This window comes from Microtus pennsylvanicus, chromosome 12, assembly GCF_037038515.1.
Source record: "Microtus pennsylvanicus isolate mMicPen1 chromosome 12, mMicPen1.hap1, whole genome shotgun sequence".
Taxonomy (NCBI): Eukaryota; Metazoa; Chordata; class Mammalia; order Rodentia; family Cricetidae; genus Microtus; species Microtus pennsylvanicus.
This window is the reverse complement of record NC_134590.1, coordinates 6,752,918-6,770,644: the sequence shown is the minus strand read 5'-3', so window position 1 is coordinate 6,770,644 and position 17,727 is coordinate 6,752,918. Positions and strand designations below refer to the sequence as shown.

At 47.6% G+C, this 17,727-nt stretch overlaps 1 protein-coding gene across 5 annotated transcripts in view; it reads right to left on the bottom strand.

Annotated features, from left to right (window-relative positions):
• Positions 1 to 2,855: 2,855 nt before the first annotated feature.
• The window catches only part of Wdfy3 (WD repeat and FYVE domain containing 3), a 255,135-nt gene continuing 240,263 nt past the window's right edge, over positions 2,856 to 17,727 (bottom strand). For all 5 annotated transcript variants that reach the window (XM_075942728.1, XM_075942727.1, XM_075942731.1 and 2 more), the window contains 6 exons: positions 16,201 to 16,383; positions 15,016 to 15,112; positions 12,826 to 13,149; positions 12,458 to 12,569; positions 11,912 to 12,109; positions 2,856 to 5,947 (listed from right to left, as the gene is read on the bottom strand). In XM_075942728.1, the coding sequence (XP_075798843.1) occupies positions 5,818 to 5,947; positions 11,912 to 12,109; positions 12,458 to 12,569; positions 12,826 to 13,149; positions 15,016 to 15,112; positions 16,201 to 16,383 (1,044 nt within the window). In that variant the 3' untranslated portion in view covers positions 2,856 to 5,817. The remainder of the gene's footprint in view (positions 5,948 to 11,911; positions 12,110 to 12,457; positions 12,570 to 12,825; positions 13,150 to 15,015; positions 15,113 to 16,200; positions 16,384 to 17,727) is intronic.

Sequence of the window (17,727 nt, the reverse complement as noted above, 5' to 3'; positions counted from 1 at the left end):
ACCCTGTCTCAGAAAACAAAAACAAACAAGAATGGCCTTGGTGAACAGTAAAAATGGGGAATTTTGTTCAGTTTTGACTTTTTAGGAGTCAGTGACACACTGCAGCTGCTTGGTAGATGTGCCTGGGGTTGAGCCATAGTGTGACTAGCGTAGTGTGACTAGCCCCCTTTCTTGGAGAACACTTTGTACTCACAGAACAAGCAGCAGACGCCGGCTCTGTGGCAGACACATTTGTGATGGTCAAAAATGAGCATGCCACTTTGAAGACAACCATAGACATTATTATTGCTAATGACAAAAGTTTAGGTTTGAAGGAAGTGTCTACTTCCACAGAACTTAGAATTTCCTATGGTGCTGGTACTATTTTGGTCCTATATATGATCTATCATCCATCTGTCTCTCTGTCTACCTATCCACCTACCTCCCTAGACCTCACATAATGGACTATGTGAACACCTTAAAGCTCTTCAGATTCTGCAGCAGCACACAGCTCCCTATGACACTAGCCACTAGCATTTTTGTAGCACATCATGAGGCTTTATGGTTATGGACAGGGAAAAGACACAAGACAGATTTTATGACAGGTTCATTGTTACAGATATAGATTCTTGATAACAATCAGCATGGTGGCACACACCTGCGATCACAGCACACACTTGGGAGGCTGAGACAGGAGGATTGCTGGGAGTCTGAGGTCAGATGGTACTACATAGCGAGACCCTATGTAAAAAAACAAAGCAGAGGCTGGGGGATGGCTCAGTGGTAAAGTGCCACACAGCCACAAGAACCTGAACTGGGATCTTCAGAAGCACCCATGGAAGGGTCAGGCACGCAGCACCGGAGAGGGAGACACAGCAGAGCTTGTTGGTCAGGTTTAGTGAGAGAAAGTGCAGGGCTGGGGAGATGGATCGGTAGCTAAAGGTGGGTGATGCCAAGCCTGGAAACCTAACAGAGCAGACATCCAGGGTTGTCAGGACATACATGCACACATGCAATAAACCTGAGATAATGGTTTTAAGGAAAAAAAACAACAAAGATAGAATGGAGCCCATAGTAGAAGACCCTGATGTTGCGCTCTGGCCTCTACATGTGCACACTAACATGTACACACAGCACAACACACACACACACCCTAAACAAAACCCCCACAGACAAACGAAGCTTCAAATTATTAAGAAGCACTTACTTGGGAAGATTAGAATATTTGTTAGCTAGGTTTTCACTGAAGAACAGTAAAACAAGAATTCTAAAGCAGATCTGAGAACCTACTGGTCCCTATTCAGCTAGACATGAAAGAACTTTCACAACCATAAACAATTCTGGGTCAGTGAAATATCTCAGTGGGTAGAAGGCACTTGTCACCAAGCCAAACAACCTGAGCTCCATCCCTGGGACCCACCTGGTGGGAGGAGAGGACTGACTACAAAATGTCCTCTGACCTCCGTGTACACACACACACACACACCCCAACAACTCCATTCTGTTTGTACGGGGTTGTGTGTTCCTGTTGAGTGGGTTTCCTCGGTTGCTCTGCAGCTTATTGTTCTGAGGCTGGATCTCTCATCAAACCTCAGGCTCTGATTGGCTAGACTAGGGACCTTGGCTCTGCTTCTCCGGAGCCAGGACTGCTCCGTCACTGTACGTGTGCTTTTGTTTTCCTACAGTAATTTATAAACATATGTATCTGTTGACATGGCTTCACACTGTAACTATGCTGGGGGTGGTGGCCAGACCTTATTTCTAGCACTTTAGAGACAAGCAGTTGGATTTCTGTGAGTTCCACATCAGCCAGGGCTACATAGCAAGGCCCTGTTTTAAAAAAAAGTTACTAAATATATTTTTACATCTTGGCTTTTATAAGACTTTAAATATTGATGTATATTAACCAAATGAGGAAAAGCTATTTGAGGGTTCTCAGAAAATGTTCAAGATAAGTCTAGACCAAAAGTCGGCAGCAAACTGTGTTATTCTTCCATGCTCTTTGTGTGAGGGCAGAGGACTTCAAAGACAAAAAATAATTGAGACAGTCTAAATAGACTTAAAAAGTCTTGTCTGTTTTTTTTCCCCTGGGAATACTGCTACCTCTAAACCAAACAACCGATGGCCACGACGACCTTAGTAACAGCTGGGGCTGGTGAATCCTAAGTCTGGGAGGTTGAACTGGAAGGAACAGCTGCTCACAATGGCTGCAGGACTCAGAAGATGGGTGGGACCAGACACACACACATACACACACATGCATGCATGAACGCACACACACACATACGCACACATGCATGCATGAATGCACACACACACATACGCACACATGCATGCATGAACGCACACACACATGTGCACACATGCAGAGGTGCTTTATATAATGAAAACAATGCTTAGAAAAATAAAGAACCAAAATTATGCAAAAAGGTCGTTGATAGGCCAATTTAAATTTGAGAGCATGCGCCCCAGAAGCCACTGGCCTCCCTTTTTTGCCAGCCCCACGGTCGCCAGCCTGTCCAGTATGGTGGGAAAGTCCAGGATATAGACAGGCAGCCTGGTTCATAGGGATGGATCAAACTGGAACTTGGACTGTGACCCACACAGCTTGTCTCTGCGATTTAAGCAGAGAGGAAAGAAGTTTGTTCAGCCAGAAAAACATTACACTAAGTAGAGGGAGAATTGTCATCAGTTTTGTTTTTCTTCTCTGAAGAACTTAATTTCAAACAACTTAAATTTTTTTTGTGGTAAATAGTAGGTATTTATTTGAAATGAAAAAAATACTTAAGTACCTGGACTATTGCATTTAATCATGGATTGTAATTGTCTACCTTTTTGCATCAGACAGAGATACAATAAACACTCGGAATCACAGATTGCACACTAGATAAGAGTTCTTCAGGCCTTTTACATCACCACCAGAGGAACAGATATGGGGTTCTGCGATATAGTACAAAAGTCCACAATCAATCCAGTCTCAGCCAGCATCTTCAGTTTACTTCCGTCGCTGTGCGAACTGTTGGCCGTTACTAGGGCTCACAAGTTAATAACAGGACAAAAATATACATCGCACTGACACAAAAAGTCAGCTGTGTTAATGGTCATGCAACAAGTACCCAAACTTGCTGAAATTAAAAATACTCTCTAAAAACAGGTTTTTAACAGCATAAATATTTTATACACAGTTCGTTTACCAAAACAAAATGTATTTAAATGATACAAAGCAAAAATAAGTTTCTACCACCTTTGTACATAAGAAAGTGCAAAATAACTTATCTAGAGTGTGTTGCTATTCTCCAGAGGGCTGGCTGCTACGGGCAGCTACTTCTCGTCTTTGAAAGTGTGACGTTACACTTGCACACTGCACACAGATGTGTCAGAGTACACGGATGAGTAGGGATGGAGGGGTGGGTGGGCGGAGGCATGAATGAACATCAGGCTGGAGCCCTGTGAGGTACTCAGAAAAGGAATACAGACCACAGGAAGGTGGACACACGCAATGTTGCTAAGCATATTGGCACGGACCACAGAAGAAAAAGTAGAAAGCTAGGAGCCGAGGGACGCGAGTGAGTGCACTGCCCCGCCTGAGCGACTCCGTGATTTCTGCAGAAGTGAAAAGAAAACAAAAACCAAAACTGATGGAACAAAACAGTTGCCCACAGCACCAGCTGCCAGAGGAAATGCTATCGTGAGGGGGTTTGGTTTCCACCTACGAGATATGGAAGTTGTGTTTGAAAGTTTTAAGAGTGTTCATCCCATAGAACTTCGGGTTAGACAGAGGAACAAGCTTCGAGTGGCTACACACACATTCCTATATTCAAGTCTCGAGAACACCTCTGCTATCGGCTACGGGTAAACACAGGTCATGGGCCAAAAGAGGAGCGCTTCTCTGCAAAGGTGAGTAACACTGCTATAAAGCATCCAGGCGCAGACAGGGCCAGCCCACCACCACGCAGAAGCAGTTTCTGCAGCTGAGGAGGAACACCAGCCCCTTCTGAAGACGTGATGGGGAGATAGCGGGGCTGCTTAAGACATAGGAAGGAGAGCAAAGCAAAAGCCACTTTTCTTCCAGTGAAAAGAGTTAATGCCAACAATCCTTTTCCCGTGTGTACTTGAGCGTTTAGAAATGGAAGTATTTGAGTCAATTTTGATATGTATCATAGATAGACTGTAGGCTGAAACCTATAAAGGAAGGTTTAAATTTAGGAAGCATAAGGCACTAAAGCAGCCTTCACGGTTTCTCCTGGAGACCTGCGGATCAGGAAGAACTACTCTCTGTTCTGAAGCTGCTTTCAGCCCACCGGGTACAAGCTCACTGTTGTACCAAATGCCTGTTTCTGACACATGTGCATATATGTGCATTTTAGTGCATGAGTGTGCCTGTCACCAGGGCTAAGGATGGAGAGTTCGGGAAGCCAAAGCCACTGTCCTTTGAATGGTACCTCCCTCTGTGAGGGTGTCAAGGCCTGTCCTTTCTCTTGGGCCATTAGTGATCCTCTATTGTTCAAATCACAGGGCTTTTAGAATTGTTCATATTATTAGCACTAAGTATCTGAAAATGTTAAAATCTAGATTAATTGTTTTATTTGATTTCATATATATATATATTTATATTTATGTACATAACACACATTTTTAAAAAAATCCCACCACCAAAGCCATTTTTCTATAAACTTATCTCTCAGCTCCCACCAGCTTTAATCCTCCTGGATTTGTGTGTTCTGCATCCAACTAGTAGAAGAAATTAAATAACTAAATATTAAAATATTGTAATTATATTCATAGCAAAACCAAAAAAATAGACATCGATACAGTATAAATCTCACTGTCTCAGGTAGATGGCATTAGATGGGAAAGGTTCATCTTAAGCAGTTCTGACATGATCCAGTTTTACAAGGTTTAAATGTTAATTCTGTACACTTTTTTAAACCCTTTGAAAATAAGTTGTAGTAGAACACAGTGTCTCCAAAGACACACACTTGTTATGCTCTGTGCAGAGAAGCTAATTTGGGGTGACATGCAAATCTATTTCCATTAACTGAGGCAGGGCTGTGTCCTGCCTGACGTTGGTCACCTTTGGGCCATGGATGCCGAGGTGCGCTGGGACCACACAGCCCACAGGTCAGGTGAGGGGCCTGTCATGTAAGAACACTGTGGTGGTGTGCAGCCAGAACACGATGCTCAGGTACTTGCGGGTCACCGCATGACCAGACCGCTCTTCTCCCACATTAGCTCCGAAAGCAGGGCTACACAATTTTGGTTACTAGCCTATTTTAAGTGGAGATACTGTGGGCAACTAGAAAGAAATGGTATCAGGCACACAGGCTTGGTTTGAACAGGAAACAAAATATTACAGATAATGTCTTTGAGGATTAAAAAAAAACCCTTATTTATAATTGAGAGATGTTAGACAAACCTTAAACAGTTCATTGAGTTAGTGGCTTAGTTTGAAGTCTCATGTTACAGGCAATTAGGTCCTTATTTAGAAAAAAAAGGCCTTTATACCTATTTACAGTATACACAGCTGCTTGCAAAGAAGTCAGATTTACTACTGTTTTCTATAAGCCTTTTTTTAAAGTTTTTGTTGATTTTTCCAAATAAGGATGAATAGCTCTATAAAAATGAGATGCAGGAAAGACAGTTGGGGCGCACGCTACGGGAGACTTGGGTTCTGAAACACGCCTGGAACCACCTCGCGTTCATCTTGTGCTGCTCACTGCTAGTGCCTGCCAGTCACCGGCCTTGGAACCGTGATCCAGAGATCCTCAGTGCGAGGAGCTGAGCAAGTGGAGGCTGCTTCAGTGCACGCGGCGCTGAGACGGGACCCAGAGAGCTCCCTCAGTCTCGGCAGTTTCGAGGCCCGTCTTCCGCTCCTCTCTCGTGCTGTAAGCTATAGTAACAGTTCTGGCAGACTCGCACTGGGGATGAGATTTTCAAGCGCTTGATTTCTGACTGAAATCGACTGCACCTACAGGAAAGGGGAGATAGGTTAGTGACAGATCCTCTCTCTCCACAAGCCACCAGGGGCTGAGGGCGCCAGCGATGTGGAACTGCACTGGGAAGCAGGCAGTCTGGGGACAAAGAAGCAGGACACCAGAATAACGCCCAAGGCCATGCTGGTTGGTGCTCATGTTGCGGAGATGCCAGGAGGCCCATCTGTGAGCAGAGAAAATCAGAAACATCATGAGGGACTCCACACAGCCGTGAGTCTGCGAAACTGCATCCACCCTGAGCGTCAGAAGATCTTAACTGCTTAGGACTCACTGCTCTGGGTCAGGGAAGTTTGGGGTACAGGAGCCTGATGACAAGCCAGGAGGTCTGAGTCTCCTCACTGAGCCCCACACGGTGGAAGTCAAAAGCTGACCACATCCATGTGCATCCGTGTGCTGGGCTGCCTCTAGTTTCCCGGACTATAGGTGTGGCGAGTGTGGCGGTGTCATCGTTGAGCCTAACCTTCCCTCTTGATTGTGAGCGCTGCCCACTTGGATGTTTTCTGGCTTTTAATTTATGTCCTCACAGGGAACTGCTCATTTTGTTTCTGCCAATGCATATTAATTATATTAATGGCACTTAGTGCTATTTCTACACATGTACACGCAGGCACTGATCTGACCCACTGGTCCCTTCTGTCCTTGTCCCCCATCCCCAGCACCTGAACTACTAGCTACTCATCATACTCTACTTTCAGGTCAGCCAACTTTTATTTTTTAACTTTCAATAAATGGCCTTGAATGTGTGCTATACTCGTCTTTCTCTGCAATGGCCTATTTCACTCAGCACACATGTTCTTCAGTTCCATTCCTTCGTCCTTTAAGGACACCTAGTACTGTGTGTGCATATATACATGAGAACTTTGCACTATTCTATTACATTTTATTTAGCATGTGTGCATGCATGCAGTACGAGCGGAAGTCAGAGGCCAGCCTTTGGGAGTCTGTTCTCATGTGGGTTCCTATGCTTGAACTCAGGCCGTACAGCTCCTCTGCAGTCATCTTTCAAATGTGCAGTATCCCCGAATCCACTCATTCATTCACTGCTACTCTAGCTCTTGGCTTCCGGGACTACGATGGTCACGGCTATGCCATGGCCCAGATGCTAACTTCCATGTCCTCGGATGTATGCTCAAGGACAGCTGGCCACATGGCAGCTCAGTTTAGTTTTCCATCCAGACTAATTTGCATCTCACAACAGTGTGGAAGAGCGTCTTGTCCTCCTGTCCACGGGAGCATGTTACTGGTGACAGTTATTCAGATTAGGGTCAGATGGAATCTCACTGTCATTTTGAATTATATTTCCTTATGGCCTGATGGCACTGAGTATTACTTTATATATTTATTGGTTATCTGTGAAGTACCTATTTGGACCGCTTGTCCAATTTTCAATCTAGATGACCTAGTTTTCGTTTAAGTGCTCTAGCTATGAATCCAGGATGACGAGCTAGCACACGCTCCCTCCCATCCTGCGGGCAGCGTCTCCATTCACTTACCGCACCCTTTTCCGTGATCACAGTTCATTTGTCACGCGTTGCTCTTGATGCTTTGGAGTCTGATCTAGAAAACTGCCTGAGCCAGGGTTTCTCTTTGTAGCCCGGGCCTGCTCTGTAGACCATGCTGGGGCTTGAACTCAGAGATCCGCCTGCCACTCTCTCCCTAGTGCTGCGATTAAAGGCGTGCGCTATCACCGCCAGCCTAAACCAGTGCATAAAGGATCTCTCCTATATTATCCTTTTGGTGCAGTGAGAGCTTTTCTGGTCATACACCAAAGTATTTGAGCTATTTCAGCTGACTTCCACATGCAGTAATAGAGAGGGTCAAGTGTTAACCTCCTGTATGTGGTACTCGGGTGTTCCAAAGCCATCGCTGAAGAGGCTGTTATCTTCAGGGTGTTTCTGTCAACTTATCAGTCAGTCACAGTGTACAGACTTCTCTATGTGTCTGCAAGCTGACCCTCTGGCCCACCATCTGTTTTTAGCCCAGCAGCATGCTGCTTTGGCTACTATAACTCTGACTTTTTGTTTCCCTACTAATTTTAGTGTTTTCCCTAGTTCTGTGCAGAATGCCATTGGTATTCTGAAGGGGACCACAATGAGGCTTAGCTGCTTTGGGTAGCATGCACATCTTGGCAATATTCATTCTTGTCCGTGACCACGGGAGTCCTTCCAGCCTTCTTCTGCTTCTCCATTTCATCCTTCAGTGACTCCTCATTTTCACACGATACATGTCCTGTGTGTATGCGTGTGCGTACATGCAGGGCAGAGGTCAACCTCAGTTACTCTTCCTTAGGAGCTGTCCTCTAGGTTTCTGGAGAGCCAAGCCTGCACGGACTGGGACTGCAGACTTCCTTCCCCACCCTGAGCCTGTCTGGGGATGTCTGCAAACTTTCCTCTTCCTGAGTCTGAAATGCTCGCCGGAGTGGGTGAGAGTGGAAGGCCAATATCACTGGCAGTTTCTCTCCAGGCATCCACAGGCTGTGCGTCCCACGGCTTGAGCCATGCTAGGCCTGCTGCGCTGCTCAGGACACCTCTGGAGGGTCCTCTGAGATGGGACAGTGGAATCAGAGCTCTTTCCTTGGTAACACAAGGTGGCAGGTGGGAGGCGGGCACAATGTGAGCAAAGCCGTCCTTCTGTCCAGGTCCCTGTTTCAAACCAGTCACAACCAGTCACACCCTTGGCGGCAGGCTCCACCATCCTTATGCATCACATCCTTCATCTCCGTGTGCCAACATCTGTTTTCCCATGTAGCATGGTTTGTGTCTTCTGACCCATGTTTGGTTCCTGAGACAGCAACCTGGAGCCACATGGAGCCAGTGTGGTGGCGTCCCTGTGGAGTCTCCTCGAGTCTCCTGGGTGGGGAGATTCCGGGATTCTGACCTTGAAGCAGTGCAGATTCAGAGACTGGGTCTTCACAGGGAGCAGAGGTGATCAGCTCTGTCTAGCTAAGCTATGAGCCTGTGCGGGGTGGGGGATGCACTCTCAGGACAGGATCTCCAGTGTCCGTCGGCTGCTCAGCTGAGAGTCTCCTAGCAGCACAGCAGGGCCAGCCCAGGTGTGCATCATTCTATGTATTGGAGAATGAACCCTGGGAAGTGAGACTGTTGGAGGTCTCATAAACGGGAATACAGGCTGTTCTAAACATGCCAGCAAGTGTGGCAAGCAGACTGCACAGTCCTGCAATCATTTCTTAAAGGCATTTTTTTTTGGCTTTTCTTGCTAAGTGAAGTGTTCTTATTTCTATTATTGTGAGAGAAGTGCTCCCACAGGCTACTTAAGATATGTTCATGGTCTTTATAAAGTACTGTGGGTTTCTTTCCATAGAGTAAATCAGGATATGACGCCAGGCATGGCATTAAATCACTTTCAGCTTGATTCTCACAAAACGGAGATGCAGATTCATACAATCTGTTAACCCGAGTGTCAGAAAATAAACCAAGTGCTTAAGAGGGTCACCGGACTGGCTAGGGATTTGTTCAAACGCTCAAGATGGAGGCGGTTCTCAGCAGCAGAGGGCAGGAAGGTTGCACCTTCCTACATAGCCGATTCTGGCCCTGTCTGCTAAAGCAGCAGCTCTACTTGGTCAATGCTCTCAACAGCCTTCACCACACATATCTGAGCAACGGGTAATTTAAAGACTTACCTATACTTAATTCTGAAACCACTACAAAGAACAGGTGGGTGTCAGTACTGAGCATCACACTGGGGTGCGCCACCCATAATCACAACATCAAAGCACAGTGCTACCTGACAGGATCCTCTGCCCCACCTCATTCAAGTCAGAAATGCTGGCAGTGACATTCCTGCTAATGTACCTTGCAATCCACTTCTAAGAACGGGGGTGTAAGGAAAAAAAAAAACCAGTAATTATAACACCTCAGAAGCCCAGCTGGCCTCCATCCCCACACTTGCTGTCACTCGGTGCACTCAACAGCTCTAAAGACAAGCTCTTTTACCCACAGAGAACAAGCTCAGGGCTTCAGTGAGGTAACAATAAGCTTGCTCAAGAGTCAATGGAAAGACCACCTCCTCACCAGGGACCATATGACCTGTGAAACCTCAGAACCTGCCTTCAAAAATGATTATACAGGTGTTTTCTATGAGGGCATTTACAATGAGACAATGTGGGTGTCATAGAGGCATATCCAGAGTATCCCTTCTGTGTGTGCAGGACAAGGGAGGCCTGGATGTGCCATCAGGGGATGGGGAGCTCACATTTGTTCTGGGCCAAGATAGACTACCTATCATAACCTGAAGTTATAATAAAAAATTAAATGCAAAAAGTAAAACTTGAAAACGTTGAAAGAAAATAAAATTTCCTATATGATCAAACTTAGGATACCAAAATTTTAACATACATGCACAAACTGAGTATAATAAGTGCAACCAAAATTGAAGCCTGAGCACCAGACAGTACAAACGCAAAATTAAATTAGAAGTAGGTATGTGCATGGCACTGCGGAGGGCACAGAGAACTCAAGAGAGGCAGGAAGGAGGGCGAAAGCCTACAAGGAAAACGGGCAGACTTTCCTAGAGGAAGCCTGGGTGCCAATAGATGCCTGAAAAGATGCCAATGTCTCCAGCATTGTAAGTTAAGACAACAAGACACTTCCTGAACCATCAGATTGGCAAAGGGACAAAGGCTTGGCATACCAAGCATGACTAAGAATCTGGAAGTTCTGTGTCCTACTGGGCCAGGAGGAGTAGCACTGCCATTCTAGAGTCCTTTAGCAAGACCAGGTAAGACCCAGGTCAAGTCTGTGTCCTGGAGGATGTGCTGTCTCCTGGGGAGGAAACCGGCACTTAGGATGGAGCCCACTGCAGGATTAGTCACAGAATCTGCAAGGTGCGGTGCTAACACCAGGGATCCTCAGGAGGAAGTGTTGGGAATCAATTCCTGCAGAGCCCCGAGGTGAGCTGCCCAGCAATGGTTACACTGAACACACTAGAATAATGGTTATCTGTGAGTGGATTAGGAACCAGAGTCTGACTTTACAGAAGGGTGCAGATGGTGCAGTGTAAAGCCGAGAAAAGAACCAGACTGTGTGCAGAGTGGCAAATGCTGAGGGTTTTAAGGACTCATGGAGAGTAACGCCGTCCGTGTCTCAGTGCAGTATGGATGTGCACATACCCCGTGTGCCTACAACAGTCCAGACGGCATGCACACGTGCGCTCCGACAACCATCAGGACATGTATGGATGTGCACATACCCCGTGTGCTTACAACAGTCAGGACGGCATGCACACGTGCGCTCCGACAACCATCAGGACAACATGTATGGATGTGCACATACCCCGTGTGCTTACAACAGTCAGGACGGCATGCACACGTGCGCTCCGACAACCATCAGGACAACATGTACGGATGTGCACATACCCCGTGTGCCTACAACAGTCAGGACGGCATGCACACGTGCGCTCCGACAACCATCAGAACAACATGTATGTTTGTGCACATACCCCGTGTGCCTACAACAGTCAGGACGGCATGCACACGTGCGCTCCGACAACCATCAGGACAACATGTATGGATGTGCACATACCCCGTGTGCTTACAACAGTCAGGACGGCATGCACACGTGCGCTCCGACAACCATCAGGACAACATGTATGGATGTGCACATACCCCGTGTGCTTACAACAGTCAGGACGGCATGCACACGTGCGCTCCGACAACCATCAGGACAACATGTATGGATGTGCACATACCCCGTGTGCTTACAACAGTCAGGACGGCATGCACACGTGCGCTCCGACAACCATCAGGACAACATGTATGGATGTGCACATACCCCGTGTGCTTACAACAGTCAGGACGGCATGCACACGTGCGCTCCGACAACCATCAGGACATGTGCACATGCAACTGAAGTCAGGGTGGCGACTATTTTTGTGATTATTTCTCTACTTTCTATGAGAGAAATAGTTCATAATGCACTCACTTCTGACAGAAGAGCTGCCCACAGTTCCTGCAATGGTGCCGTCTTTCTGTGAGGGAAAAGCGCACGGAGCAGCCGGAGCAGCTGTCGCCACCTTCATCCTTCACCCAGTGGTCAGCAGCAGAGCGGCCGGGCTGGTCACTCACAGACCAGCTGAACACGCGGCCCCGACTGTCACCAACGAGGATTCTGCTGTGGTCCCTGTGGAATAGGAGAAGGGCTCTCGTCCAGGGCTCATGGTGTTCAGAGGAAGCCCGATTCCCTCAAAGGAAGTTAGTTAAGAAAGGCAAAAAAATAAAACTTAGCCTGGGTTTATTTTCCCATTTCAATTTTCTTTGGCTCAAACCTTGCTGTGTCTTTAAAAGACACAGAGAGCATTATGGTTTATTTGTTGAGAATTAAAATCCACCCAGTTGGCAAGCTTCTGACCAAGAGAATGAGACCAGCTACAAGTATAATACGTGTCTCAAGGATTGGGCTGAAATAAGGGTCCCTAGCTATGCAAATGACCCAGAAAGAGAGATGGGCTCCAAAAAGCATGGCCCTTACTTGGAGACACCCAGTGCAGTGACCTCAGCTGGGTGTGCATTGTCCTTTCGATCAAAGGCCGTGTGCATTGTCAGTTTGCTTCTGAACACCAGCTGCCGCTCCCACCGGTACCCTGGAATGGAGAAGTGGAGGACAGAGACAAACTCAACCTAGGGAGCGACAGAAATGGAGGCCGTTTTTGCACTGTGGTTTCTTGTTTAAAACATGCCTAGTTCGAACTCTAGGAGAACTGTCAGAGGCCTTGGTCTGTGGCCCAGGCCATAGATGTGATCAAGGAGAGAGCCCCAAGGGAGCTGGACCCCACGGCCCATCACACAACCTCTCACATCACTCACAGGCAGGGAGAAAGACACCAGACCTCAACTTACCTGGTTTCAATCTGCTGTAATTTCGTGCTTCGATGGGGTTAGGGTGGGCATGAGTGAGGGGGCCCTGCAGATGGGCTCTGGTCTGACCCTCAGAGTAGTTCACAAATATGAAGCCATCTTTTTCATCAAGACTGAGCTGGTCGGACCAGCGCCTGGAGTCATCTGAGCTGCTGTCCGTACACCACGTGGCAGTGGCTCTGTAGGAGGCTGCCCTGGGCCTGTGGCTGGTGCTACTGGGCTGGCTGGCCGTTTCCTTGGGCTCCTGGCTGATGCTCGGCTCCTCTGTTTCCGAATCGGTGCTGTCTTCATCTTGGGCTTGCTGCCCTGGGTAAATATGAGTAAAGGGAGACGGCAGACACATCAGGCAGACTTACTTTGGTCCTGTTCACTTTTCTTCTATTGGTAAGCACCACAATAACACAACACTTTAAGCCAAGTATTTCTAGTAAGGTTACAGACAGTAAAGAAGTAGGATCTGTCTTAGAATTCCATTTTATAGACTACGCCTGAGAAAATCCTTAGCTTGGCATTTTATTCTTCACAGCAGAACCCAGACTACAGTCTTCCTAGCAGCCTGGCTCCTCTGGCCCTCCCCACAACCTGCTCGCCGTCATGGAGGTTTGTGTGCACTGTTTCTCTACACGAACTTGTCTTCCATGTCTGTGTGGGCTGCTGCTACCTGTCTTTGAGGACACAACTTTAATGTCTAAAATCTTACCCAATTGCTTATATCTCCTCCCTCTGCCAAATGCCTTCCTGCCATGCCTCTTGGTACTGGACATTATTCTCTGAACTGTTGCCCCTATAACCTTACAAACAGTGAAGAACAGAAGCACAGGGCCATGGCTGCAGCAGTGGGTAGCTATGCCACTTCTAAGACCAAAAGTTTAAATCTTGATCCTTTTCTTCACAGTGTCATTCTCCATTTCCTCACAGTGATCTGTCTGCTGCAGTCACACCTCCCAGAGAAGATCCAGGGGAAAAGGTGCACAGGCGGACATGAGGGAAACCCACAGCGCGCATGCAAGCGCCAGCACAGCGCGCGCACACATTTCCTTAGCTGCTGAGCGGTGGCTCTGAGCTCCTGGGAGCCCCTAGCTTGCCTTCCTCGCGTCTCATGCCTGGTACTGTTCAGTCCTTCCCTGTGGACTGCTTCCTTCGCCCTTCTGCAAACCACCGCAGCAGAATACACAGGACCACGATATAGGAATTCTCTCTACCCTGGGCATGGCCCTTCTTCCATCTTATTTACTTATCTTCTTTTATTCATTAAAGGAAAGACTTCCTTCTCACTGGACCCCATAATCCAATGACATAGATGAAACAGGCAGCCAACCCCCCAACAGTTACTGAATCAAAGTTTCCGAACCTACTTCTCCCCATCCCCACTTCAGATCACCTCTTCTGGGGCTACAGTTTAGCCTGGGGGAATTACATTATCAATAGAACGTGATGGGATCATTTTTCCTGACACAGAAAGCAGACACTTTATGCCCTTCTGATAATGTTGCCTTTTTCCGGAGAAGCCCCTTATATCACCAAAGTCATTCAATTCTCTGTGTGCAGAAACACAGAGGTCACCAAACTGAAAGCTGATTCCTTCCAACAAGTCATTAGTGCCAGACCATGAGGGGCAGCTTCTGTGGAGACAGTGGCACAGGGCAGGCCACTGCTGGCTCTCTGGCTCTGTCCCCAGTTGTTCTGAGGAGAAATCACCTGGCACTGTCTCAGAAACAACAGGTAGCAGCCTTCAGTTGCAATTACTGCCCACGTGAGCAGGAGCAGGTGGTCTGGGGACTGATGTTTGGCTTAACAATTTAAAAGCGTTGCACCCACTTGTTTCTGTCCACACTGTACCCCACCAGCTGGGCTCAGCAGCTGTAGAACTGAGGTGATGAGCTGCCTGACTCTCCCAATACTGCACTGCAGGGAAAGCACTCCTGTATCTGCCTGAGATGTCGAGGTCAGCTAAGCCTGCCTCCCAAGAGGGCACTGGTGAACTTACTCCAGCAAACCAGGTACACAGGAGCCTGGCAACAGCGGCAGAGACAGTGCCAAGGGCGACGCCCAGCCTTGTCCATTTGAGATGCTCGGTGAGACCTAAACCAGGTGGTAAATACCTATCTGTGCTTCACCTAAACCAGGTGGTAAATACCTATCTGAGCTTCACCTAAACCAGGTGGTAAATACCTATCTGAGCTTCAGGACAGCCCTCCTGCGTTTCCAGTTCTTCCACAGGCTCAGGAGCTGGTGTTTCGGGGACTTGTAGAAATTCCATCCTCCAGAACTGCAATAAAGTAACGTGGAAAGAGCACAGGGCAGAGTCAGGCTGGAGACAGTGAACACATTACTTCATAAAGGTGCAGGCTGAGGAGCAAGTGTGTGGTTCCACTTATTGCTTCTAAATAGGCTTTTCTCAACCTGTGGGGCTGCTTGCCTTACTTGGTAGTTACCCCTCACTAGGGGCAAAGGACAGAGGTCAAGAAAGTTTAAAGTCAAGGTCACTGTGGAGGTTTCAACCGGGCCCTGTAGGTTCAAGGTTCACATATTTGAATGTTTGGTTCCCAGTTGGTGGACTGTTTAGGGAGGATTAGGAGGTGTGTCACTGGGAGTGAGCTTTGAATTGAGGCACCCTCCCTCCCTCCGTCCCTCCGTCCCTCCGTCCCTCCCTCCCTTCCTCCCGCCCTTTCCCCCATTTGTTTCTGCTCTCTCTGTTTTCAATTTGAGGATAAGATGTATACTCTCAGCTATTGCTCCTGCGCTCTGGCTGCTTGCTGCCCTGCTCCCTGCCATGAGGGTCATGGAATGACCCTCTGAAACTGAGCCATCAATTAAATGCTATCTTTTATAGTTGCCTTGGTCATGGTCTCTTCATAGCAATGGAATGGTAATGGTAACTAAGACAGGAGCCACATAAGTAAACGTTGCAAAACTTGTAAAGTCTTGCATGCATGAAGACAAACCTCACCTCCAAGCACACTTGTCTGTTAGCAGCAGAAGCTGTAGCCTCAGAACTGCACATGCGCCCCCCCCCCCCCGCCCCACTTGCTGCCTGAGGCACTGCATATAGTTTGGGTGAAGCTGTCAGTTTCTTTGTCTCTAAACCTGAGCCTATAATTTAGGAGAGTGACATTCAGTCACCTTGACAAAGGGTACAATTAAGGGACTTAGAGCTACAAAGAAAAGGAAAATCTCCTGAGTGACTACAGAGCTTAGGACACACACTGTCTCTCTGTGATGCCAACACACACAGCAAGCAGCAAAAATAGGGGCTGCACTTAGGTCCAGCTTGAGCGTGGACAGAAGGTCTCAAGACGTGTTTGCGTGTGTATATGCATGCGGGAACAGTATGAAGGCTTTTCTGAGGTCACTTACCCGGACCACGCCATCCGAGTGTCCTGTCACAATGACATTCTGCGTGTCCCACTCGTTCATCTCGGACACACAGCAGCAGACGATCTGCTGGCTCCTGCCTGTGAATGTGTTCACACTCACGATCGGGTTGCCGTTGATGCTCCACACATGGATGTGTGTGCCGGCACAGGACACAATGTCCCCCTGAGGAGAAGAGGAGGACATATGTCTAGCTCTCAAAATCCTTGCGCCCTGAAGATTAATGGCTGTATGATTTCTGAGGTAACCTACAATTTGGTGTTTGTAATACAGGTATCTTCAACAGAAGCTTCAAGAACTGAAAGAGGAGTCTTTGCTGGAGCAAGGGATCACAAATGGAGGCAAGAAGCAACGAACTCAAACACCAGGACCAGAGGGCAGCGGGAAAACTATGAGCTCGGGAGGGCGGCGTCTCCAGTAACTGAGAAGGCGGATGGGTGCTGCAGACTGCTGTGTATCTACTGTCAAATCTGTACTTACAGCACAAGAGGGAAACAAACCACGCTGATGATTTCTAGCAAGAGGACAGGCCGTTCATTAGAGAAGCTGGACGGAGCCGTGGATGGAAGGTACATCAGAGACAGAAACCTCTCCAGAAGTCACTGAGACTTAACAAACCGTCTTTAAAAGACTGCTATGCACACAACTGCTACCTGCATGCATGACTGTGCATCATGAGTGCTCGCCTGATACCCACATAAGCCAGATGTGGGGCTTCAGATACCCTAGGACTGAGTTATAGATAGCTGAGAGCCAGCATGTGCATGCTGGGAATTGAACCCTGGTCCTATAGAAGAACAGCCAGTGCCTTTAACCTCTGAGCAAGCTCCACTAAAACATCTTCAACAAACCCAAATGCATCTGTACAGTTTGGAGCCCTGGCTGCAATTGTGTGGGTGTACAATGGCTTGGCAAGACTAAAAACATGATTCGAGCTACTTAGGAACAATCCTAGACCAAAGTGTTCTGAATGCTGGCATCAAGCATCTCACTGAGAAACCCCAAGGCCGAGGAGTTATGTTGTGCCCACAGTTTTAGAAAGCTGTTTAGGTGCAGTGCTCATACAAGACCCCATGCATTCCCAGCTCTGAGCGCACTGCTCGCAGCGAGTGACACTCTGTGTGGGAATCACTAGAGCTAAATTCCTAGGAGTGACTGCAAGATATCTGACTAAAACGCAGCACATAGTGTCACAGTTTGGGTGTAAAATGTACCCCACAGATGCATGAACACGGGTGATGGCCGTGGTGGGAATCACTGGACTCCTGAGGCAGGAGGCTTATCACTGCAGGGTGGGCCTCTGAGGGCTATGGCCTGGCCCTACTTCCAGCCTGCTAGGGCCTGAGTGCTTCTTACAGACTTCAGTACTAACAACTGCCTTATACCCACTCACAGCCCGCAGACTAGAACGGTTTAGCTGCTATGTCTTCCTCACCATGATGGACCATAGCCACTTACATACCATGAGCCAAAATAGACCCTTTCTCTTTTGCTTTTGTTGGGAATTTA